Source organism: Capsicum annuum, chromosome 8 (genome assembly GCF_002878395.1).
Source record: "Capsicum annuum cultivar UCD-10X-F1 chromosome 8, UCD10Xv1.1, whole genome shotgun sequence".
NCBI classification, from domain to species: Eukaryota; Viridiplantae; Streptophyta; class Magnoliopsida; order Solanales; family Solanaceae; genus Capsicum; species Capsicum annuum.
Genome location: NC_061118.1, coordinates 14,048,156 through 14,075,509, shown reverse-complemented (window position 1 = coordinate 14,075,509; position 27,354 = coordinate 14,048,156). Strand labels below are relative to the sequence as shown.

General features: G+C 35.9%; 1 protein-coding gene across 4 annotated transcripts in view; it reads left to right on the top strand.

Annotated features, from left to right (window-relative positions):
* LOC107838979 (delta-1-pyrroline-5-carboxylate synthase) overlaps positions 1 to 5,342 on the top strand; it is a 79,633-nt gene extending 74,291 nt beyond the window's left edge. For all 4 annotated transcript variants that reach the window (XM_016682294.2, XM_047395332.1, XM_047395333.1 and 1 more), the window contains one exon: positions 5,032 to 5,342. In XM_016682294.2, the coding sequence (XP_016537780.1) occupies positions 5,032 to 5,107 (76 nt within the window). In that variant the 3' untranslated portion in view covers positions 5,108 to 5,342. The remainder of the gene's footprint in view (positions 1 to 5,031) is intronic.
* The last annotated feature ends 22,012 nt before the right edge of the window (positions 5,343 to 27,354 follow it).

Sequence of the window (27,354 nt, the reverse complement as noted above, 5' to 3'; positions counted from 1 at the left end):
TACCAAGACAAACAATAAGTTAACCCAGCAATACCAACACATCATACATACACACACTAAGAAGGGGTTTCCACTAAAAACATCAACTGCGAAAAAAGATCACTAACAAATCTGAATCAATAGTTCGATAACAAGAAGAAGAAATGCCAGAAATTAGGGTTTTATTTAGTCCATATTTCAATACTTGAAGATTAGTTGGCTTAAGTTCCTCTGTTTCTTCATAATTTTTTACCTGTGAAAAAAGAAATGGGATGACGAAAAACTCGAAGTTGTTGTCGCCGGAGAAGTCTTCACGTCAATTGACGGTTGAAAGTCGAAAGGGAACTCGCCTGAATATTTTTCGCCGAAGGTTGAAGTCGTCGGGGATTGAATGGAGAATTTTGCAGAACTGTTAGTTGGGAGACAGTTGAGAGAAGCTATTGAGAGAGACTGATTGATTTGGATTGAAGAGGGGTGCGAGTTGATTTGTAATTTTGAAAAGATTAGAAAGTTTTGAGAATATTAATCAAATGTTTGACCCTATAAGTTGGTCAATGTTACCAATCCTTCGTTCAAGACTTAAAAGTCACCTTTCCTTCAATTTTCTCCAGCCTCTAAGGAGTATACAAGTTTGATATAGACTAGTATAATTATCTAGAAATAATAAAAACAGAAAGGAAATGATAGAGAGAAAGTCTAATGCTGCTGATCAGCCAGGCAACTCACCTCGAGTTCTCAGTATGGACAACTACTGACTCACACTGCTCTGCGAACTCCACTGGTACACAGATCTGAATCTGCACCCAAAAAAGAGTGCAACAAGTGTAGTATGAGTGCAAAAACAACAGACCCAATAAGTGTCATTAACCGACACCATCGATGTAGTAGCGAGATTTGGTCATCGAAAACTCACGTTAGTATTAATCATGTATAATCAATTCTTTCATGCCTTAAACCTTCCCCAGACCATGTGCATAGCGGGAGCTTTAGTGCACCGGGTTGCCCTTAAAACCTCTATGAGGCGGACCAGCATGCGATGCCTTAACCCAACGAACCAATTAGAGATGAATCATAGAACTTTACATAAACATGAAAATTATGTGAGTGAGAGCATACATGCTTCCATAAAAATCTGTTTATATACATAGAAAAAGCCCTTGGGCCGGAAACATACAATTGGCGACCCAGCTAAAACATGAGTCATAACATCTGTACATATATGACAACATCAACACAGGTCTATGAAGCCTCTACGACGAGCTGGGAACTGTGGAAGTATCGAGACAAGATCGCGATCTACCCAAATCTCTATTTACAATGCATGAATACTAGACTTGGCCCCAGGTAATAAGTGGGGCTTACCAACAATAGCTGAAGTGCAACATAGATGCCTAGCAAGGTGGTGTGCTACTCCGTACATCTTAAACTGCAGCATGAGTGCAATGCCTCCAGTAAAAGGGATGTGAGTACATATGGAATAAAACTCATATGATAAATCAGACAGATTAACATAAGATACATATTGAAGCATAAGTGAGATATAAAAACATTGTATACTGATAACATCTAGGAACTAGGAAACATCTTATAGAATGTAGATAACTATAGTGTAACATCTATGAACTAGGAAACATCTTATAGAATATAGATCACTATAGTGTAACACCTTTTGGGTTATTATGAATAAACATCTTCTGGATCTTTATACTATAACATCTTATGGATCATTATACTTATCATTCTTGGATCATTAAGCTTAAAATATTTGGATCATTGTGCTTTAACCTAATCTTTTTTTTTTTTGTGATAACCGTGGTGTTCGGGCCAGCTTGCGCGGACCTCGACTAATTCCACGGGATACCTGTCACCTCCCACCAGCAGCAGGTACCTGGTAAATCTGTCCATCAAGGCTAGAACAGATGAAAGAAATCATCTAGTGTTTGTCTCGACTGGAAATTGAACCTAAGACCTCATGGTGCTCAACCCAACTTCGTTTAACCATTAGGCCACACCCTTGGGTGCTTTAACCTAATATTTTAGTCTTATTGTTGTCTCGTTTGGCCTTCGTGCATAACATAACAGGCCAGTCCTATCGTCGGAAGTAATTGTTTGTTTTCTAAAAAGATAGGGCAACGAAAAAGGGGTTGAAATTCTTTGTCGAAAAAAGAGAAGGGGTTAAAATGACTCTCAACGGATTGATATGACTTTTAATAATTTTACTAAGCATTGAGGGGCTTTAAATAGCTAACTTAAAACAATAATCTGTCCTGAACCGGGGTCTATCTAAAACAACCTCTCTACTTCATCAGAGCTAGTGGTATGGACTACGTACACTTTATTCTCCCTACACCCACTTTATGGGAATACACTGGGTGGGTATGTTGTTGTTGAATTTAAAACAAAAATCTGCATAATTTAAAATTCGAACAAACCTAAGAAATCTCAATAACTCAAACAATCTAACTAAAATTCAAAATTCAATTTCATCTTAATCTAAACAACTTATTAGGCTTAAAGTTACTGCAGTAACTAAATCAAATTTCAACAGTAATAGATGCCACATGAATACATGTTGATCAGTCAACCACAAGGGGTACTGGAACCACATACAGGCCTTCATGCAATACACAGACAGCCAGAAACCACAAGGGGTACTGGCTACCACATACATGCCTTTGTGCTTAGCACGATGTTATAAATCACAGAACATCTAAGCTATACATTAGCATTCTTGGGATATATTGCAATAGTCTTTGGGATTCATTCGACACAGCTTGTTCGTGATTGCAATACTTTGGGGAATATTCCATTTTAGCATACATGAAGATAGACATTTCAATAAGAGGGACTATAGACCATATAAGGGTACATGAAAGGTCATGACAGCAGGAGTGACAACATCTAAGATAAATCCATAATCATAAGGCACATAACATGGAGACACCTATCATTTCATAGTCTAGGATCTCGTGGACTCATAGAAGAGGAACATGTAATGAAGGTCATGCTATAGTGTTTCATTTTAACATTCATGATACTAGACATCTCATAAGAGGAATTATGAACTTGACGAAGAGATATGGTGAGCTTATATCAATGGGGCAGCAACTAATACATAATCATGGAAGTTCATAGCATGGGAATTCATAGAGATTCATGATCAACGGAGTTCATGGACTCGTAGAGGGAAACATCAAATAGGAAGTCATGCCATAAAGGGAAAACGAGAGGCTTTAGCCTTACATACCTGGGTTTCCAACTCTAGATCTACTACAAAGAATCAATTCTTCCGTTAAAGCTTTAATCTACTATAATGGCAATAATAAAACTAGTAGTAGCAACTCAACATTAAGCTCAAGTCATCGAAGCAATTTATCAAATACACGACGAGCATCGAGCTCGCCGAGGGCTCCTAATGAATGGTGTTTCTCCGAACTCTTCCTTTCCTCCATATCTACAACGCCAAACTTCACATCTTATAAAAGAACTACCAATTCACCTCATGCAATTAACATCAATAGCAAAAACTTAGTACGGCTTTGGATTACTATCCGTGAGTCCTAACCATAAAATACACTTAGAACACTCATACAAACTCATATATGAAGATATGAGGGAAGCCTTAATGAAAATCCCAACTCTTCACTTGAATTTACTAAGAGGAGACCTTGATTCTAGAAAACAAAGGTGTTAAGAATTTGTGCCCTACTGATTATCTTGTTTTCGCCTAACTGTTGCTTATCGATGGAACGCCTTGGAGTCGCTCTTGAATCGAGTTAGTGAAGATACCAAAAGCTAGTTTTCTTTTTGAGTTTTTCCATTGTAAATTCGTACGGAGCAATCAACGAATTCCGGCTAAATAGAAGATCTACGTGACCAAATTTTCCTGTTAAAAAGATCTCTCTTCTTCTTCTAAAGTCCCAATGCCGAAATATCACAAGTACCACGGGTTGCCGGATGTGTTCCACTGACGTGTTCCAATGAAGCAGTAAAACAGAAAGTAAAGAATACAATGATTTTTATGTGGAAAACACTCAGCTCAAAAAGGTGTAAAAAACCATGACCTGTACCTCTACAGGATTTAACCCCAACTTCACTAAATAACTCTGAGCCTCAACAACGATTGATTACAAAACTCTTGTAACTAACAAATAGGAATTATAAACTCTAATTCCTAACTACACACACGTCTCAACATTTTCAATCAAATGCAAACACAAGTGAATCCTCACTTGTCTAAGCCCTAGTTTCGGTTTGGAGCTCTCTCTCACAAGAGAAGTGTTCTTCAATCTAACATGTTCTATTTACAATACAATACAAATAAAAGATAAAATGACAAAAGAGCCCTTTAATGAAAGGGCTCCAAAATAGCGCCCATGGAGTGCGCCCTTTGGACGGCTTGTGAGCCTTCTTCACCTTAAACTTGTGCAATCTCTCGGTTGCATTCAACATGCTCATAAGAAATGTTCATGATCATGATCGTGCTTTTATCAACGGGGTCGGGTTTGGGTTATTATTTGGATCGAATTGTTGGTTAAATTAGAATTGTTTTGGGGTGGGATTGGGATTTATTAAATTAAAAGAAGGCAAATGAACATGATTGTGACACGTGTCCTGCCATTACTGAGAAGAGTATATATGTACCTTTTCATTAATGGCAAGGGTATATTTGTACCTAAAGTATGATAGAGGGTATATCTGTACCATTTATCAAAGTTCAGGGGGTTTATATGTACCTTTTCATTAACGACAAGGGTATATTTGTACCTAAAGTATGACGGAAGGTATATGTGTATCATTTATCAAAGTTCAGTGATATATTCGTAACTTTTCCGTTTTAAATATGTAACAAGTTGTGGAGTGCAGTACCTACTTTGATGCTTTTTTCAGCCGTTTCTTTCTTCATTTATTATGGAGTTTTTCTTCCTTCAAAATTTCTTAAGCTTGTTTACTTATTTTCGGTGTAAGTTACACCGTCTAACAATTAACATATTGAATTTTATCCTGCATTTTGAACGTGAGTTTTTTATGCAATGCTGCAATTTTCTATAGGCTTGCAAGGGGATCTGGACAAATTGTTGATGGCGATAAAGCAATTGTCTACAGTCACAAAGACCTTACTCAGTAGACATGAGACTGGAAGTGCTGATTGTCCAGTTTTTGTATTTAGGAAGATCTTGTGTCGTACTATTAGATGTGGGTAAGGCACGTTCGGTGCTTACCCAAAGATTTTCTGTATGTTTCACACATGGATATTGACTTGTGATTTCAAGAAATCTAATATTATTCTGTATAACCGTTCCGTTGTTGCACAATAATTCCGATCATAATAAAATTGAAATGTGTATTCCAAATAAAAAAAAGTTTCACTAATATTTTCCGTATAAAGGTTATAGTCGGGCCACTTGCATATACCTCAACTTTTCTTTTGGGTTATTGCTACATCCTACCAATTATAAGTATTAGGTAATTCTGTCGACAAATCTCAGGAAGATAAGAAGAAACCTTCTGATATTGTTTTTTCTGAGATTTTAATCTTGGTTTTCACGGGTTGTACTAAATTCATTGATGGGTAAACTACATAAATGATTGTAACAATTCTCATAGAGAAAATACATCTTTTTCCTCTGTGAACTTGTCCTCCAAACTCATTTTAGTACTTAAACTTAACTTTTATTTATTTACCCCTTAACATCTTTAAAGTGTATTTATTTCACCCCTCAAAATTAAATTCCACCATGTCAGTGCCTAATTAGTGTCAGGTTATTGCTACGTAAGAAATTATGATTTTTTTTAGAAAAAAAATCCCCCCCACATACGATTTTCATGTATTTTTGTTTTAAAAAGCAATATATATATATAATAAAAAATTCAACCCCCCCCCCCCCCCCCTTCCCTCCCTTCACGCCCTCCGCCCCCTACCTCCGCGCCCCCCCCCCCCCCCCCCCCCCCCCGCTCTTCTTCCCTTCCATCCCCCTACCTCACCCCCGTTCTTTCTCCCCTTCCATCCCCCTCCCTCCACCCGCCATTCTTTCTCCCCTTTCAGCCCCACCCTTACCCTACCCTTCCAGCCCCCCACTCCCGTTCTTTCTCCCTTCCAGCCCCTCACTCCCCTCTTCTTTCTTATTCAAACACAAAAATACTTTCATCAAGTTAAAATTAATTTTTTCAAATTGTCTTATTAACAAAAAATTCAAAAGTAAAAATTAAAAGAAATCTCATTGATGATAAGTGATTCAAAAACAAAATCATCAATTTAATTTAATTTTTATCTAAATTTTGAGGGAGTTGGATTGAAGGTTGAGATGGTGTTCAATGGATAAAATTATTTAATAGTGTTTTCATATTTGTTCTTGGATGGTGTTAATGGAGGAAAGTGAAAAAAAAAATAAAGGAAAGTGTTGTTCTTGGGTGGTATTGTTAATGGAGGAAAGTGAAAAAAATTAAAAGAAAGTGTTGTTCTTGGGTGGTGTTGTTAATGGAGGAAAGTGAAAAAAATTAAAGGAAAATGTTGTTCTTAGGTGGTGTTGTTAATGGAAGAAAGCGAAAAATATTTGAGGTTGTTAATGGAGGTTTGAGTGTTGTTGTTGATGATGATTTGAAGAAGAAACAACAAAAAAGTGACCATTTTTTATTTTAATTTTAATTTTTTATTATATTTTAAATATAAAATTACTGAAATTAAGTTTTTTAATAAATAAACGCGCCTCTTTTTTAAACAAATTGACACGTCAGCTTTAAGGGTCAAACAATTACACTTTAAAGATTTTAAGGGGGGTAAATAAATGAAAGTTAAGTTTAAGTGTTAAAGTGGGTTTAGAGGACAAGTTCAGGAGGGAAAAGATGTTTTTTCTCATTTTCATAATAGATGTAGATGATTTTGTTTTTTTGTCCTCCATAAGATAAATACTACAAAAATAGTCTTCCTTCTTTTATTATGTACAAGACAAATACCTATTAGTTCCTCTATATCTCAAATATTTATAAATAACCTCATACTTATTTATCTTTCAATTTCTATTTTTTTTCTTCTTTTTCATTTTACTTTGATTTTTTTATTTTTTTCAACCCTTATTTTTTTTTTATCTTTTCTCCTCTCAATTTTTAAAAAAAAAATTTTCCTCCTTTTTGTTTTACTTTATTTTTTTTCTCTTTTTAAAAAATTTTCTCCACCCTTACTTTTTTTCCTTTTCTCATTTCTACTTCTATTTAAAAAAAAATAAATCTCTTTTTATTTTCTTTGGTTATTTTTTTCTTTTCTATTTTTTTTCTTTTTTAATTTTTCTCATCCTTTATTTTTGTTTTGTCTCCTTTTTTTCTTTTTTCTAAACCTTTATTTTTTTCTTTTCTCCTTTCAACTTCTATATGTTTTGTAAAATTCTTACTATGATCAACGTTAAATTATTATCATGTTCAGTTGTATTAGACAAAGCTGGTGGGTTATGAACACTCGTATTTTCTTTCTTTTTTTATTTTTTTATTTTTTTTAAAAACTATTTTTCTTAATTTTTTTCTTTTTTTTGCAACTATTATTATTTTTCTTTTCTTCGATTTCTTTCAAATGACAAGTTATGTCCTATGAGAAAAGTTGACACTACAACCTTGTATCTTGATTTATGATTTATGATATGTTTTATAAATCTTGTCTTATAGGCAAAACTTAGGACATTCAAACAATAAGTTACATTTGGCAAGAGTGGATACTACCACATTGTATTTTGATTTATGAGATGTTCTATAACTCTTGTCTTAGCGATAAGAATTAGCCCAAAGACTTCAAACAACAAGTTGCACTCCATGGGCAAGAGTTGACACTATTACGTTATGTCTTAATTTATGAGATGTTCTATAACTGTCTTAGAGGAACGACTTATCCCAAGGATTTTCAAATAACAAGTTACATACATTGAGAAAGAGTCAACACTACTACATTATATTTTTACTTATGAAGTGCTTATAACTCTTGCCTTAGAGGCAAAACTTAGCCCAAGGATCATCAAGGTAGGAGTTGATACTATCGCACTATGCATTGATTTATGCGATACTCTATAACTCTTCCCTTAGAGATAACATAACCCTAGGGCTTTCAAGAAACAAGTTACGTCGCATGTGCAAGAGTTGACATTATCACATTATGTTTTAAATTATGAGATGTTCTATAACTCTTGTCTTAGAGGCAAGATTTAACCTAAGGACTTTCAAAGAACAAGTTACGCCCTATAGGTAAGAGCAGACTCTACCACATTATGTTTTGATTTATGAAATACTCTATAACTCTTACCATGGAGGCAAAACTTAATTCAAGGACTTTTAGAAATCAATTATGCTCTATGGGTAACAGTTGACACTACCACATTGTGTCTTGGTTTATGAGATGTTTTATAAATCAAGAACTTTCAAACAACAAGCTATTCCTCATAGGTAAGAATTGACACTACTACATTATGTCTTGATTTATGCGATGTTCTGTAACTCTTGTCTTAGAGGCACAACTTAGTCGAAGGACTTTCACACAATAAGTTATTTTTCATGGGAAAGAGTTGACAGTACCACATCGTGTCTTGATTTATGAGATGTTCTATAATTCTTACCTTAGAGGCAAGACTTAGCGTTACGCCCCATGGGCAAGAATTGACACTACCATATTGCGTCTTGATTTATGAGATGCTCTATTGATCTTGTTTCTAAGACAAGACTTACCTTAAAAACCTCCCCAAAAAATAAGTTATGCCCAATGGACAAGTGTTACACTATCAAATTATGTCTTAATTTATGAGAAGTTCTATAACTCGTGTCTTAAAGGCAAGACTTATCCCAAATGACTTTCAAATAACAAGTCATGCCCTTAAATTTACTTTGATATCAAGAAATGAAGATCCCTTTGTGGATTATCCAACTTTCTATTATTAGCAAAATATAATAGAAGTTGAGAAAAAAGAAAAAAGGAGAAGAAAAAAATAAAGAAAAGAAAAAAAAGATTGAGGAAAAAAAAATATAAGTTAAGAAAAAAGAGAAGAATAAAAAATTCAAAAAAAATGTAAAGATTGAGAAAAACATAAATGAGAAGAAAAAAATAAAAATAAAGTTTGAGAAAAAAGAAAAAATGAGAAATGATAAAAACAAAAAAAAAAAAAAGAATTAAAAAAAAGAAATAAAAAAAAAAAAGAGAAATGAAGAAATAGATAATGTTTGAGGAAAAAAAATAAAGGTTGAGACAAATGAATTAAAACAAGAAAAAAAAAAAAAAAAGAAAAAACAACAATTACGAAAAAATAAAAATAAAAGTTGAGAGACAAATGAACATGATAAAGTGTTTCATTGTTTAAGGTATAGAGGAACAAAAATAAAAAAAAAATCACCTATTACTGAGGCTATATCATGTAATTTCCTATTCATTGACTATTTGGTCCACTAGTGATGGGCAATGGGCTTAAGAATTCAAAGAAATTGAAGATGGATTCTTCAATCGTACACAGTACAACGACAAGAACTATTTATGGAAAACAGTAGAGGATATACACATTTGTTTTTGAAGGATATGAAGGTTAAGACAATTCATGAGACAAAAACACACTTAAGTAAATGATTTTGAATCTTGGATAGGAAGAAAAAAGGATTAGTCTAGAATATAAATGGAATGAATTTACTCAAAGAAACAATAAAGAGAATGTAGAAACTAATTAGATTAACATTAAAAAATGACACACAGTATAAGGTAGAAATAGAAATAAACTTATAAATGAACTATCTTGCATGAGGTAACCAAAGTTCATTATAGTGATAAAGGATAAACCTATAATTCACAAGTTTGTTCAATCTTCATATTCAAAGTTAGCTAGTGAACTAATAACCTAGAAAGTGTATTTATACTAGCTATTAAAATGGGCCTAGATAAATACTCAAAATACCCTTTTAGGCTTAAAGTTAGCATTAGATTTTGTTCAAACAACATAAAATACAAACTCTAGTTTTTGACATTACACCTTTTATCACTAAAATGCTTCCGGATACATGGTTCTGTCGAATCAAATGCATCTCTCTTAGATACATGTGCAACGAATTCCAAAAGTCTTAAAAAGAATGTAACCGAATCTCTTTAATTGAGGAGAAAATTACATTGTAACGACTTCCGAGGATGTAAAGTATCCCCTAGCTAAAAAAAGACTGAATTTTTCAAATTCTCTACCGATCTTTACTGAGATTTCAATTCCTTTATTTTGTGTAATTCTTCTTTGATTTTGAGTTTAACTATGTTTTTTAAAAAAACTTTGATCTCCTCGAATATGAGATATACCGTGATGACCAGTTTTTTTGAGACACTCTGGAATATGAATTTTGAAAAATAAATATGATGCCTCTAAATCAATGGATTTGTTATCCACGACAATTTCTCATACGAAGATCTCATTGCTGCATAACAAAACAGTTGGAAATTAATGAATCTAAAAAAAGGATACATGTCAGATACATTGTTGAAGAAAATTCAACACCAATGAAAATTCATAATGATCTGGGTGTGAAACTGTTTATGGAGTTGAAGAAACATGTATCTGATTTTGGAATGTATCCCTTTGTGCATTACTATGACGGAGGAAGAAATTGGTTGCAACAATAATGGAGAAATTACACGTGAGTCAGATACATGCATAATTGAGTATATAGATAGTACGAAAATAGGTACACTTGTGATAATTGTGGCTTATTGTGCTGAGGCATTGTGTGTGATCGACATAGGTGTTGATCACATGATTTTTGATTGCAACCATAATGTCGTTCAAGAGAAGCAACTATACAAGGACAAAGCAACATTTTTATCTGTGATGGTATGCCATCGATCAAAGATTTTAGTTCATAGTTGAAAGACCTAACAAAAAAGGTTATGTTATGTATCACTATTTGAGTATGTATCCTTACTATATAATATGCTATGGTAAATAGATATAAATCACATACACGTCATATAAATTTCAAATACACAACTGATTGATTAGGTTAACAATCTATGTAATAACTAGATACATAATTTTCTATTCAGGTACATAATCTATAATTCAAATACATATAATATATTCACGATACATGAAATTTAGTTCAGATAGTTTGATTATGCATCTGTTAGTTGATTATCTATCTAGAAGTTCTGAAATATTGAGTAGAAGTTCACATATATTCTCGTGCTTATCACTTTTATTCAATTTCTAGAAACGAGACATGTCTAACACAATGTATCTGTGTGCGCACCTATTTTCTAAAGTGTTTATTTTAGGACAATCCGTAGTTATTTTAGAGCTTCGTGCTTGAATGGTTCAACATTCTTTCGAGTTAGAGCTTTCCATGATGAGCATAACTATCCATTGAAAGATAGGGTGTACTCATAATGTTAGATCGCAATTGGTTTGCAGGTGGGATAGTTGCTCCAAAGTGTGTGAATCATAAAATAAAACACCTCCCCTCCCCCCTAAAAAGTGTTACACGTGAAATAGGCATGGACACAGATTACATGAAGACATGACACTCTAAAAAGCGGGCTAGGAAGATAGTGGGGGTGACCTGACTGATTGATACTAACAATTGCCTGGATACTTATATATGTTGGATATAGTGTATCCAAATTCTTATATGAGGATGCATAAGTTACAACCGAATGAGTTCATCTTCTCTTTTTTTTTTTTTTTCTAAAATAAATGTTTGTGGTTTGATGACCATTTTATTCATCTGTAAAGAAAAGGGGACAAGAGGACCAATCCGAAAAAGTAAAACAAAAAAGTCCAGGCCCAAAATAGAACTCGATCCAAAATAAAGAGGAAAATAAAACGTTTCCTAAAGTAGTATAAATATCTGCCTTTATTCTTCAAGTACAAAGTACTCTTTCTTTCTACTTGCTGCTGCCTTGTGAGTTGAACCATGCTGTCGAAGTGTTGCCGGTGGAACTTGCAAGCTGAAGTTCTTCCTCCTTTTGGTCGTGTTCAAGCATGAGCCTACAATGGTGATTGTTGAGCTCTGTCTACCCTCTTCACTATTTCATAGTGAGCTTCTCTCTTTTTCCTTCTTCTCTCTTTTCTTTTCATTTATTAACCTAACTTTTGATCTCGTAGGTGGTTGGGTTTTAACCCCAAGGAACCATAGAAGGAATACCATTTCCACCAGATCATGAGATACCAATATGTTTTCTCTCTTGTCTTTTCTTTTCCTTTTTCATTTACTCCATTTCTGACCTATTTATCCACATTTCAGGTGGGATTGAGATTGTGGCAGTCTCGATTCTTCTGCATCTACAACTGGTGATCCATGGTAGTGCAACGCCCCAAAAACCTCTATTTTTGGTGCAGGTTTTTGATAGCTAAAACTTTTAGTCCTAACTTTTATTGGCACTGTTGTAATGTCTTCTTCTAGGCATGCTCTTTCATTAATTATGGCGTGCTAGTGTTTTTGGATAACTGTAGCTTTGTAAATATTATTGGTACATCCATGCTCTTACAACTTGAATGAATTTCCTATTTTCTTGTATTTGTGATTCTTCTTTTGTTTCTCATTGTGGTATTATCTTTGTCTTTTCACCCTGGTGTTTGGGATCTATGCTTTATCTATGTTAATCAGTATTTTTGTATGTGTTGGAAGTTCATGAAAATTATGGAATTCCTATGTCATTTTTGATTCAATCAGCTCATTGGCTAAGGAATCTTCCACAGTGTTTCCTTCCTAGAATATGTGCATGACTATAACATTCATCTTCTGTCCATTCTTCCTAACCTTATCAAATAGCTCTGCTAATTCCTAAGGCACTTTCCACTGTTGTAGAATCATTTTTCTGAGGCCAAAGGAGTCTATTTCAAGAATAAAGTCAATTATGTTCTTTTCATAACAGTACTCTAAGGCTTCTTTTATTGCTAATTATTTAGCTTCTGTGTTAGTGCCTGCTCCCAATCCCTTTGCTCTTGCATATATTAGATCTACTTTGTTATCCCTTAGGCAGAAACCACAGGAACTTATCCCAGGATTTCCTCTGCAAGCTCCATCAGTGTTTCACTTCACCTGCTGGTTCTCTGGCTTCCTCCAAATTCCACTGTGATAGTGCAACTTGGGCTTGTGGGCTTTTATCTTGGCAATAACTTCTAGCCATGTCCATGCTCACTCTTTATCCAGGGATATAGTATTTTGATAACCTTTTTCACCACATCATATATCTGTATGACCATTCCAGTGAACTGTACAGTTCCTCCATGTTTAATATAATTTCTTCTCTTCTATAGAGTCCAAATTATTATAGTTGGTATTGCTCTATATAACACCTTTAATTTTGTTGGTGCTTACTTCCACCAAACTATTATAAGCTATTGAAGTTGCATGTTCTCCACTTGAATACTTGCAAAATAAGCAAACTGCCTTCATAGCCTCATGGCTACAGGGGATGTTAGAAATAGATAAGACATTATTTCCTTGACATTCTCCTCACAACACCAACACCTTGATACCAACTATATTCTCATTCTTTTAAAGTTATCATCAGTTGCAATTCTCCTTTTCTACAACCTCCATATAAAAAAAATTCACCTTAAAAGGCAAACCTTTGGCCTAGATGAAATCATAATCTCTCCTTGTCTCTTACTTGTGATTCTAGGTTGTTTTAACTAAGAACATGCCATGAGTACCACCCATCCACTAAGGGAGATCATTAGAGTTACCATTCCTAAGAGCCTTAATATTTCTAATGATAAGATCAACCATTTTTTCTGACAGTTGAGATAATAGCAACTCTTTATCCCATTCTCCATTTCTAACAAAATGTTGGACCTCTATCTCCTCATCTCTAGCATTGTCCCTAATAATGCCCAAGGTACACCTTCAATCTGAAGATAATGCATTCTTTGTCAAATATAGTAGCCCAACAACGGTTGGGGTTGAATCCCAAGGAAATACATGGAATTGTGGCTCTTAACTATTGTAATCAACGGGCAGAACTGAAAAAGTAAATAGGGGATTATAGTGGTAATATCGAACAAATAACAAATATCAACTCTGGTTGTAATAAGTTGTAGATGAACAGTAGGATTTTGTTTTCCCTAACTTCTCAATTCAATAGGCTTATTGTGCTTTTATTGAACCAACCCGATATCTTGCATGCAGAATCTGATAAGTTATGTACTATCAACTGTCTTTTGGACTAGTTAATGGATTCCACCCTTTACCTTTTGAGTCTCAAGATGTCACCTTACCAACACTTATCCTTGATCCCAATTAAATATTACCTTTTGGGTCTCTAGTTATTAGATGTTAGTTAATGATTTTACTTAGATAATACCTATTAGCATGGATCGACGATTAATATTCAAATCGCTGTTGTAATTATCTTTTCCTAGTCACTACTCCTCTTTTGGAGTAAGTAGCAATAATCTAGGTAGGTGACACGACCCAAAATTGGGCCTTGTCAAATGGGCATTTCAAGCCCAACAAGGATCGAAGATTGCCCATTAACCCAACCTAACCATCATATCAAACGGCAAGTGCCGGATGAACTCCGAACATATAATAAGGTAGCGGAAAAAAGACTAATGATTATGACTTAAGAGATGTCTAATCAATTCATTTACATCAATATACTAACCAATATACCCAAGTCCACAATCATACACAAAGCCTCTACAAATCCGATGTCTATAATATTTCGGGACATGCCCCTGATAATAACCATAAGCCAAGTCTAAAACAAATCTATAGCATAAGATTGAAAGACTATAAAATGTATGTCTTCTGAAATATGGAAGTTCACCACTTCAATGTCAACACATGAACCACTCGAACACCTGTCACTACGCAAGAAGAGAAGAAGAAGCTTTGGCCCCTATGTCACGTGGGCACATAACGTTCGGAGATGGTTAACAGTTGGAGCACTAACATGTAACTCAAGGATAAGGATAAACTAGTACCATTATTTAATACCAAGTCAAACCATCATATGCAACCATATTTATATACGTACACATATATAGATTCATAACGTGCCAAAAAGGAAAAAACAAGGCTTAGCATGCCTTTTTGAAAACACTCAATCATGAAAGATGTAGTGAAGGACTCCAACCTTCCACCCTTCTAGTTAAGAACGTTTGAACCTTTAGGTTATATTAAGCAAAAGGAACCTAACCTCTAGCTGTCTCATCTATTATAGAAAGAGGACCCTAACCTCAAGCCGTTATGTCTTATATGGAAAGTGGACCCAAACCATAAGCCGTTGTATCTTGTATAACAAGTGGAACCTAATCACGAGCTATCTTATCTTGCATGGCAAGTGGACCCAAACCACAAGATGTCTTATTTAGCAAGTGGACCCTATTCTGGTTGTATCCCGAATATCTATCCAAAAAGCAATACCAACCCCTTCATTCTAAGCGATCAAGCATTTGATCCATGAAGGGCATTGAAAAATGATATTTTAACATCCATGAATTCAAATTTCAGTAGTCTATGCAAACTCACCACCTATTTATTGGCCTAAGCAGAATTATCTCATTCTTCTTATTATCACCCACAGTCCACCTCCTTTCTTGGGCACGTACTGTACTGGACTTACCCACTTACTGTTAGAGATCGGGTACACTACCCCTGGATCAAGCTACTTTACAATCTCTTTTTTCACCACTTCTTGCATAGGTAGGTTTAGTCTACATTGATGCTCAAAGGTCGATCTGCAATCATCTTCTAGCTAGATCTTATGGGTACATATGCTTGGAGGGATACTAATAATATCTGCAATCATCCATCCGATAGCTTTTTGTACCTCCTACGAACAAAAATAAGGGCCTTAACCTGCAGCTTTACCAAATCTGCTGCAATAATGTCCGGCAAAGTGTTATCACTACTAAGAATGCATAGCGCAGATGGCCTGGCAACTCATTAAGTTCCAACGTCGGTGGCTCTTTAATAGATGGCTTAGCCGGTGGTGTTAGGCAAATTTTAAGGTCCAAGTCTAGCTTCTTGGGAGCATATGAATATGATCCTATCCCAGTTAATGCACACACCATCTTTTCATATTCTTCGATACCCTCACTAGCAAATTTTATCAACATAGCAACCAATGTTTCCATGCCATATTTATCCTCAATCGGTACCTCATGTTTATCTCATAATATATATCAATGATCAAGAATACACTTATCTCCTTTTGCTACTTTATTGACTTTCAAACATAAAAAATGACCACCTTCTCATTGAGCCTAAACTTCAGCTTATTAGTTTGCAAGTCAATCAACTCACTCCCGATTGCAAGGAAAGGTCTACCCAAGATTATGGGTACCTCAATGTCCACCTCACAATCCAAGATGAAAAAATCAATAGGGAAAATAAAACTAGCCACTTTTGAAAGCACATTATATAATATTTCGACTAGCCGCTTCACTAATCTGTTTGGCATTACAAGTTGCATATTGGTGGGTGTAGTATCTCCCAAACCCAACTTCTTGTAAACTGCCAGTGGCATCAGATTAATACTTTCCCAAAGGTCACACAAGGCCTTAGAAAAATTAAGTAATCCAATAGTACAAGGGATAGTGAAAGCTCCTGGGTCCATTTTCTTCTGCACCAAGGATCTTGTAGAAATAGCTCTACAATGGTGAAGTTTGTCCGCTGGTTCGTACCTTACTATTCTTTTCTTTGTCACAAGATCCTTCATGAACTTAGCATAGCCAGACATTTGTTCCAATGCCTCCACTAAAGACACATTCACCATCAACTATTTTAGCATTGCCAGGAACTTGCTAAATTTTGTGTCATCCATCCTTTACCTTATCTTTATCTAACTCATCAACCTGCTGATGTTTAGATAAAATCTTATCATTATCCAGCTTCTTAGTCTCTACTGGATGGTTTTCTTCTACTTCTGCATCTAACTCCATCCCATCATCAATCAAAGATTTTCCAACAAAAGGGCCCGATAATACTTTACCACTTCAAGTGGTAATCGCCATGCAAGAGCCATCATTTCAAGGATTTTGCATTGTATCACTCGATAATGTTCAGCTTTTTCTCTAGTTGAATACTGTAGATAACTAGTTCATTTGTTGTTCTAGTTTCTCAATATAGGTAGAATGTGAGTCGACTAGCTGACTCATTGTAATACCCCGAGAATTTTTTTTTTTGAAATTTTGTGTGTAAACGTGTTGGGTTCTATCTTCTAGAATGAATTATAAATTTTTCATGCGGAATGTCTTAGATATGACCCACCATTGCGTAGAGTATTGAATAAGCTTTCCAATGATATCTGGATCATCCAAAATGGACACCCGAGCGACGAGTTATGAATATTCCGATCGAACCATGAATAGTAGTGAACAGTAAAATGTGCAGGACGAGTTATGAATATTCCGATCGAACCGTGAATAGTAGTGAACAGTAAAATGTGCAGGAAAAAGTACTGAGACTTGGCATACTTTTGCTCCAACTTTAAATGATCATAACTCCTTGTACATAATGATCTGGGTGATCTACTATATATGAACGGAAATATCTGTGAGTCCTCTTTCCAATGAAATTGGTTTCATCTAATTTGTCCATCGGAGTAAAAAGTTATGGTCGATCTACTTCAGTCTATCAAAAGCAAATTTTTTGGTCAACTTCAAACGATCATAACTCCTCGTACATAATGATATGGGTGAGATACTATATATCAATGGAAAGATATGAGAGTCCTCTTTCTAATGAAATTAGTTTTATCCAATTTGTATATTGAAGTAAAACATTATGATTGATCTACTTCAGACTATCAAAATAGTCCACTAAAGGACAGATTCGAGAATTATTTAATTTTTAGGGGCGTTTTGGTCATTCCCCCTCACCCAAAATCTGTCCAAACCCTATATTAAAGCCTATTAGAAGCATTATATGTTATATTTCATCAAATTACCCTCAAAAAGAAAACTCTAAGCTCTTACATCCAACTTCAAGAACCTCCAAAGTTTACCACTAATTCTGCAAATTTATTCAAGATTCTAAGTTCCTAGTTCAAGAACTCCAAGAACCATCATTCAAAGGCACGATTAATATCTCAAAAATGAGTATCGATCTAAAGTTCATCGTTCAAGGTATGTGGAGTTTTTCAACAAGAACTCTCTTTCGTTTTTGTGCCCAAAAGTAATTTTTTTTACAAAAGCATGATTTTTATTTGACTTTTATGAATTTGAAGCACGAACCCATATATTATGATGATTATTATGAAATCTTGATGTTTATGATTTTGAAAGATGAATTTACATGTGTGGAGATATAACACATGGATCTTGAACATTATTTATCATGATTTTGATATTTGGGTCATGAATCCCCATTGGAAATTGTGCTTTTTGAGAAAGTATATGTTATAAGCACCTTGATGTTGAATATTTGAGATATTTTGAATGATTTGACCTTTTATTCTTAATAGAGTTGTTTTGAACTCGAGTGTGATAGAAATCTACAATGTGGTTGATTTTGATAGATGGGAAGTATGATGGCTCCCGATGTATATTTATATATTACTAAAATTGTTTTGTTGTTGATTGTCTTTGAAATGATCTGAGCTAAGTTCGGGAGAAATCTTTAGCACCGAGTGGGAGGTATAAAGCGACCTTACTTCCCTAGAACTACATGCCCTCGTAGGAGTGAGCTTGAGGCTGATTTATATAGTGATCACTAGTTTGTGTGGATTTGATATTGATAGTCCTACTCCGATGGCAAGGATAGGACGGCTCTCCCTAACGTGGGTTGTACGTTGGACTCCATGTAGCTTACATGGTTTATGTCGGTTATAGGATCTCCCAGCGTGTGTGTGTTTCCTTGTGTCTATGGTGAATGGTGAAGTGATTTGAACGTGGAATTGTGAAAGTTATTCTTTCAAAAGATTTAAATGATATTTACATTATGAGAATTGATATTCTTGATGAACTGAAAGTGATTGACAAATTATATGATGACTCACATGTGTTATTGTACTTATTTCATCCTCTCATGATTATGATGATTTTCTTCGGGCTATGTGAGTCTTTCATACATCCTGCTTATTTTTTATAAATATTTATGATGATTATGTTTATAAAACTGCATACACCCCCATATACTCGATTCCTTTCCATGGTACTGACCCACATCTTCAGATGTGGGCTGGATTTCCTCGATTTGTAGGTTTAGGTGCTTAGTTCTAGGTTCGACAGTGATTCTTTGGGCACGCTGTTCTACATCCTCTATCGTGGTGAGTCCTCATATTCTGAGGACGTGATGTCTGATGTTGGTTCCACAGAATTGTTTACATTTGATAACTGAGTATGAGTTAGTTGGGGCATGTCTTAATGGCTCTCTGGTTTTATTAATTTTCTTAGAGGCTTGTCAAACTAGTATAGATGTTGGGAGTTGACTAATAAGTCGTATTTTATTATCTTTCTGAAATTCTTTTATTCTTGGATGATGATTACTGTGTTGATATTTGAGGGTTATTTATGAAAACCCCATTGATTCGTGTTGAACTAAATAAAAATGGGTCCAAGGGTTAGCTTGGGACTACTCATAGCCTCAAGCACCGTGTGATGCTCCGAGACCCATTTTTGGGGTGTTACAAACTTGGTATCAGAGCCTAAGGTTTTAAGGTGTCCTAGTGGGTCTGACAAACCGCGTTAAGTAGAGTCTTGTTCATCGGTGTGTAGCGCGCCATATCTATGAGCAATAGGCTACAAGAAGTTTTAGGAAAAAGTGTGATTCTTTCTTTCAGAGGTCTATCGTGCTTAAAGTGTCTCTCTCTGCTATTGATTCGTGCTCTTCTCTTTCAGAAATATGCCTCCACGTCGAGCGTGAAGAAATAATGATGGTCAGCAACCTTAACCTGCTGACCCATTGAATGAAAATATGTCTCATGCTGAATTTTGGGCAGCCTTTTAAGCGCTGGCCCAAGCTGTTACTGCAAATGTTCAGGCCAACCCAGCCCCAGCTCCACAGTAGCAGGGAGGTAATTCAGCTGCTGCCAGGATCCATGACTTCATGCGGATGAATCCACTAGAATTCTATGGGTCCAAGTCTGATGAGGATCCACAGTTGTTTTTAGAGGAGGTACGGAAGATTACTCAGGTGATGCATGTATATGAGGAACATAATCGGATTGCATGGGAATGTTTATTGGTAAGGGATTTTGGTTTTGGAAAAACTATGCTCCAATGTGTTTGATAAAATGCTTATAACGATGCGTTTATTAAAATATTGGGTTTTTAATGGAACTTAGGCATGGTTTAAACTTGGTAATAGAACCCTAAATAATATGAATGGTTTAAATGTGTTTTAAATGGTTTGTCTTAATAAATATACATGTGTGGTACATTAAGACCCCGCAAAATTATCTCATAGTTAAGCCTTACAGAGTGTTCAGTAAAGTGTTAATCCGGTCCTAAAAGGTTGAGAAGTGCCTTCCCAAATGAGAAGTATTTTGAACCATATAGAATTTCCCTAATATCAAATTTTTTTCATGTAGATAATTGGATAAGCTTTCTGTTGATACAAAATTTTCTTAAATCTGACACTCGGGCGAAGAGTTATAGCTATTTTAGTGAGACAGTGTGCCACCTGGCACTTTAGCACATCGCGGAGCCAGACAAAATGGCAATCGTCAAAATCAAGTGAGCCTCTGTGTTAATGGTGCATCACGCCAAGGCTTTATTTCAGAGTTGTCAATTTCCAGTGCACCAACGCGATTCCACCGCGTTGTGGTGTCTTTCAAGTTCGCAATGAAGGTGGCAACGCGATTTCCACTGCATCGCGCCACCAACCAGTTTCCCAATTGTCCAGTTTTTAGTGAGCTGGTGTGTTTCCACCACGTCGTGCCAGCATGTGAAATCGGGATTTTTAGATTCGATTTTTAAATTTCAAGGACCAATTGGTAATTTCCTAAAGACCCAAACCAGTCTATATGAGGGATCCATACCCTAAATAACAAAAATACTTCTTTATTCATCATTTTTCACCAAATAAAAATATTTTCTCTCGCAAGAAATCAAGAACAAGACCTAGGGTTTCTAACCCAAGACCCAAGTCATTAAGATTCCTCCGTAAATCTTTCAAGAATCATATAACAAGGTATGCAGATGTTGATATTTGGGTTCCTTCCACCCAAGAAGCTCAAGAACCCTTTTCTAAATTCAAAGATCTTATATTTATGATTTTTCATGATTCATGTGAATTGAAAATGAAGTTCATGTTATTATTGTGTTTTAATTCATGTTTTGTTTACAAAGTTTCAAGCTTTGATCCTAGTATGTGATATTTATGTGATGTTAATGATAAACCCTCTTCAAGTTGCATGTTAGGTGAGTTTTTTATGTCAATTAAGGGTAGAAATTGTGAATAACCAAAGCATGCTCTCCATATGTTTGATAAAATGCTTATGTAAGAGAATTAGAGCCATTATAGCATGTGGACTAGAAATTCCCAATTGTGTGAAAACCCATGTATGCCAAGTGTTTGTTGAAAAGCCTTAGTGAATGAATTATGATATGATATCATGAAATTACCCAATTATGTTCTCTTTGATACATTCTAAGACTTTAATACATGCTGAGTGTTTGATGTAAGACCTTGTTGAATGGAGTGTGAGCCAATAGCATGTCTCCCTATACTATCACATGTTTATAATTTCTATATACTTGAAGAGATGTTTTAGTGTTTGTGATGGTGAATGAATGTCTATGGTCTTGATTATTCAAGAATGGTTATGTTTTTCTTTTATGTTATCGAGTCCTGGGGGTATTTATACCCAACAAATTAGCTATAGTCTAGAGCTCGTGTCAGTTTCCTCGATAATCTCGGATAAGCCACAATTCTCAGAACTCAGTGAGTAATAGAACTCTGTACTCTCAGACAGATACAAAACTTAAGAAATCTCAGTAATATCAGTATCGCTAGTATTCTAGCCACATTTTAGTACTCAGCTATGATCTAGTAGTATTTAAGTATTCAGTTCAAAACTCAGTATCATGTAGTCAGATAACAAGATTTAGTAGTATTCCAATAGATAAGGAACTAAGTGAATTTAGTGTAACTCAGTTTGGTTATTCACGAAATATGATTGGTAACAGATTCAGCTAAGTTTAAGTTTAGTTAAGAATTATTTTAGAGTCTTTCAGTTGGGAGTTAGAGCTAGCACCGAGGGAGTGCAGGGATGGCAGCTCCCCGTTAGAGACGTAGAGTCGTTAGGAGCAATCCCTGAACTCCAGAAATGCATAGCCAGCACATGAGCAGGAGTCACCCATTAGAATAAGGCTTGACTATTATACTGCCTTAGGCTTGACTTCCTATGAGGGTCACCCATTAGATAGGCTTGACCAAAGTAGAGGTATTTACCTATGGCAAGGTATTGACTCCCCTTCCAGCTGGGGTTATAGGTTAGAACCCACTAGTTCAGATTTGGGGCATGTTGGGTAAGTGAGAACTCCCAAAGTTACAGTTTCAATATTAGTCTTCAGAGTAGAACTCAGAAATTAGGATTGCTAGATATAGTTACCTATCTCTGTAAGGAACTCAGATAGTTCTATTAATTCATTAACCACCCACTAGATAGGCATGGTATCATATAAAGATATTCAGTATCAGTATTATTAGATCCAGAGTTCACCCGTTAGATAGGCTTGATCTTAGTCTCAGATTCAGTTGAGTAATCTCATTATTAGAGGGTTTGCTTGTGGTCCTTCGGGATTATGAGCATCGTGTGACATTCCAGTTCTAAAAAAATTAGGTTGTTACAAACTTGGTATCAGAGCCTAAGGTTCAATAGTGTCCTAGGGAGTCTAAAATACCACATCTAGTAGAGTCTTGTGCATGGGTGTATTGCATGCCACACTTAGGTACAAGAGGCTATAAGATGTTTTTAGGAGCAGTTTCTCTTCTTTTAGTATTTATGTCGTGCGAGTGAGCATGAGATCAAGTTGATCCTTAGTCTAATACACCTCTTTCTTTCATTTATACAGTATGCCTCCTCACAAAGATAGTGCCCATAGGGTTGATGACCAGCCACCTCAACAGTAGATCCTGAGAATGAAAGTATGTCATACGCCAAGTTTGGGCAGCTTTTCATATGCTAGCCCAAGCTGTGACGACTAATGTTTAGGGGAACTGGCAGGCTGTGGCCTTATCTCATCAAGATGGGGGTTCAGCCGTAGCCATAATTAGAGATTTCATGAGGATTAGCCCACCATAAATATTTGGGTCAGTAGCAGTTGAGGACCCATAACTTTATCTAGAGGAGGTGAGGAAGATCACCCAGATTATGCATATTTATAAGGAGGAGAGTGTAGAGTTAGTGTCCTATAGGCTGAAGGATATTGCTCATGATTGGGTAGTGATGTGGAAGAAAGGTAGAGGGGAAGATGTAGCTCCCGTGACTTGGTAAGAGTTTCAGGATACCTTTCTAGATAAGTTTTTCCTGCTAGAGATGAGAGAGGCAAAGGTAGAGGAGTTCATAAACCTAAGGGAAGGCTCTATGACAGTGAAAGAGTATTGTCTTCACTTCAACCAGTTAGCTAAGTATGCTCCTGACTTGATAGCTGACCCTAGAGCGAGTATGAGTAAGTTTGTGACTTGTGTATCCAGGTTAGTATTGAAAGAGTATAGGGATGCTATTCTAAATAGAGATATGGACCTTTATAGACTGATGATGCATGCACAATAGATTGAGGTAGATAAGACAAAAAAAAGAGAGAGTGAGTAAGAAAGCCAGAATAGGTAGTCATGGTTTCTCTTAGTCGGGGTCCAAGGGTGGTAGCCATTCTCAGCATAACCAAAGATTTTTAGTCCCAACTCCATCCACAGCTAGTGTACCTGCACCAAAGTTCGGGGATATCAGTCATGATAGAGCGCTAGGCTCTAGATCCCAGAGTAGTGCTAGTGGTGTTCATACCTATCCGCTTTGTGGAGAGTATGGAAAGAGTCACCTAGGTGTGTGTAGAGCCAGTAGTGATACGTGCTTTAGGTTTGGTGAGCTAGTCCACAGAATGCGATAGTATAGATTGCTAGCTTAGATGGGTAAAGAGTTTAGTCAGCAGAGTGCCCCTTCCGGTGCCAATAGTGGTCAGTGTCAGAACAGACTTCTTGCGCTTCAGATCCACCATGATCAGGAAAGGTTCCCTAATATAGATTCGGGTATGTTATTAGTCCTTCATCTTTATAATATGCATTGTTAGATCCTTTTGTCCCATTTTGAGCTTATATGTCAGCATGAGTCATGCATTAGTTTAAGATCTCATTCGATCAATCATGAACCAGTTCGTAGGTACCCCGTGCACTGCTCCAGTATTTCAGCAAAGTGTGTTTAGAGGGACATAGTCCCAAGGGGGAGATAAGCTATGATTTATAACGCGTTCATGTCCTTAGACTCATTAATTTGTATGTTTAGACTTTCCTTACGAAGTTAACGTTAGTTGTCATTATATAGCCAGTCATGCTTTTGAGAGTCAGTTCAGTCAGACATTCATGCATTAGATATCCATTTTCTGTAGAAAAAGTTCAATTTTTCAGTGTATTCAGTCATCCATTTATGAGAACAACTCAATTACAAATCCATGGATCAGATATGCATGTCTATTATGAGAATTCAGCTTCTGAGTAGCTTCAGTCGCGTTTTCCAAGCATCATATATGCATGTCTAGTATAAGAGCTCAGTTTATTCGTTGTTCCAATTGCATGGTCATGTTTCAGATGCTCCCATTCCTTGAGTAAGTTCATTCGATCAGTATTCATAGCCTATCAAGCGACATTCGAGGATGAATGTTTCTAAGGGGGAGATATTGTAAGACCCTACAAAATTCTCTCATAGTCTGAGCCTTAGAGCGTGTTTAATAAAGTGTTAATCTGACCCTAAAAGGTTGAGAAGTGCCTTCCCAAGTGAGAAGTATTTTGAACCATATAGAATTTCCCTAATATCAACTTTTTGTCATGTAGAGAATTAAATAAGCTTTCCATCGATACTAAATTTGCCTAAATCCGACACTCGGGCGAAGAGTTAGAGCCATTTTAGTGAGACAATGTGCCACCTGGCACTTTAGCGCGTCACGGAGCCGGCCAAAATGGCAATCGTCAAAATCTAGTGCGCCTTCGTGATTGTGGTGCATCGCATCAAGGCTTAATTTCAGAGTTGTCAATTTCTAGTGCACCAACGTGATTCGGCCGCCTCGCGATGCCTTTCCAGTTCACAACCAAGGTGGTAACGCGATTACCACTGCGTCGTGCCACCAACCAGTTTCCCAATTGTCCAGTTTCTAGGTGGTAACGCAATTTCTCAATTGCACCAGTATGTGAAATCGAGATTTTCAGATTCCATTTTTAAATTTCACGGACCAATTGGTCATTTCCTAAAGCCCCAAACCAGTCTATATAAGGTATCCATACCTTAAATAATGAAAATACTTCTTTATTCATCAATTTTTCCCCAAATCAAAATATTTTCTCCCTTAAGAAATCAAAAACAAGACCTAGGGTTTCTAATCTAAGACCCAAGTCATCAAGATTCCTTCGTAAATCTTCCGAGAATCATATAACAAGGTATGCAGATGTTGATTTTTGGGTTCCTTCCACCCAAGAAGATCAAGAATCATTTTCTAAATTCAAAGATCTTATATTTATGATTTTTCATGATTCATGTTAATTGAAACTGAAGTTCACGTTCTTATTGAGTTTTAATTCATGTTTTATTTACAAAGTTTCAAGCTTTGATCCTAGTATATGATATTCATGTGATGTTCATGATAAACCCTCTTCAAGTTGCATGTTAGGTGAGTTTTTTATGTCAATTAAGGGTAGAAATTGTGAATAACCAAAGCATGCTCCCCATATGTTTGATAAAATGCTTATGTGATAGAATTAAAGCCATTATAGCATGTGAACTAGAAATTCCCAATTGTGTGCAAACCCATGAATCCCAAGTGTTTGTTGAAAAGCCATAGTTAATGAATTATGGCATGATAGCATGAAATTCCCCAATTATGTGCTCTTCGATACATGCTAAGACTTTAATACATGCTGAGTGTTTGATGTAAGACCTTGTTAAACGGAGTATGAGCCAATAGGATGTATCTCTATACTATCACATGTTTATGATTTCTAAATACTTGAAGAGATGCTTTAGTGATTGTGATGGTGAATGAATGTCCATGGTCTTGATTATTCAAGAATGGTTATGTTTTACTTTTATGTTATTGAGTCTTGGTGTTATTTATACCCAACAAATTAGCTACAGTCTAGAGCCTGTGTCAGTTTCCTCAATAATCTTGGTTAAGCCACGATTCTTAGAACTCAATGAGTTATAGAACTCTGTACTCTCAGATAGATACAAAACTTAAGAAATCTCAGAAATCTCAGTAATCTCAGTGTCACTAGTATTCTAGCCTCAGTTTAGTACTCAACTCTGATATAGTAGTATTCAAGTGTTCAGTTCAGAACTCTGTATCATGCAGTCAGTTAAAGAGATTCAGTAGTATTTCGTTAGATATGGAACTAAGTAAAATCAGCATAACTCAGTCAGGTCATTCGAGAAATATAATCAGTAACAGATTCAGCTCAGTTTAAGTTCAGTTAAGAATCAGTTTAGGTTTTTTTAGTTGGGAGTAGGAGCTAGCACCGAGCGAGTGCAGGGATGGCGTCTCCCTGTTAGAGAGCCAGAGTCGTTAGGAGCAATCCCTGAACTCTAGAACTACATAGCCAGTGCAGAAGCAGAAGTCACCCTTCCAGCTGGAGTTACAGGTTGGACCCCACCAGTTAAGATTCGAGGCATGTCGGTTAAGTGAGAACTCCCACAGTTACATTTTTAGTATCAGTCTTTAGAGTAGAACTCAGAAAATCAGGACTATCAGATAGAGTCACCTATCTCAGTAAGGAACATAGATAGTTTCATTGATTCATGGACCATCCACTAGATAGGCATGGTCTCACATAAAGATATTCAGTATCAGTATTATCAGATCCAGAGATCACCCATTAAATAGGCTTGATCTCAGTCTCAGATTTAGTTGAGTAATCTCATTATTATATCCATAGATCACCCATTAGATAGGCTTGATCTCAGTCTCAGATTGATTTGAGTAATCCATTATTAGATCCAGAGATCACCCGTTAGATAGGCTTGAACTCAGTCTCAGATTCAGTTGAGTAATTTCATTATTAGATCCAGAGATCATCATTTAGATAGGCTTGATCTCAGTCTCAGATTTAGTTGAGTAATCTCATTATCAGATGATAGTTCTATTGATTCATGGACAACCCACTAGATAGGCATGGTCTTACATAAAGATATTCAGTATCAGTGTTATCAGATCCAGAGATTACCCATTAGATTGGCTTGATGTCAGTCTCAAATTTAGTTGAGTAATCTGATTATCATATCCAGAG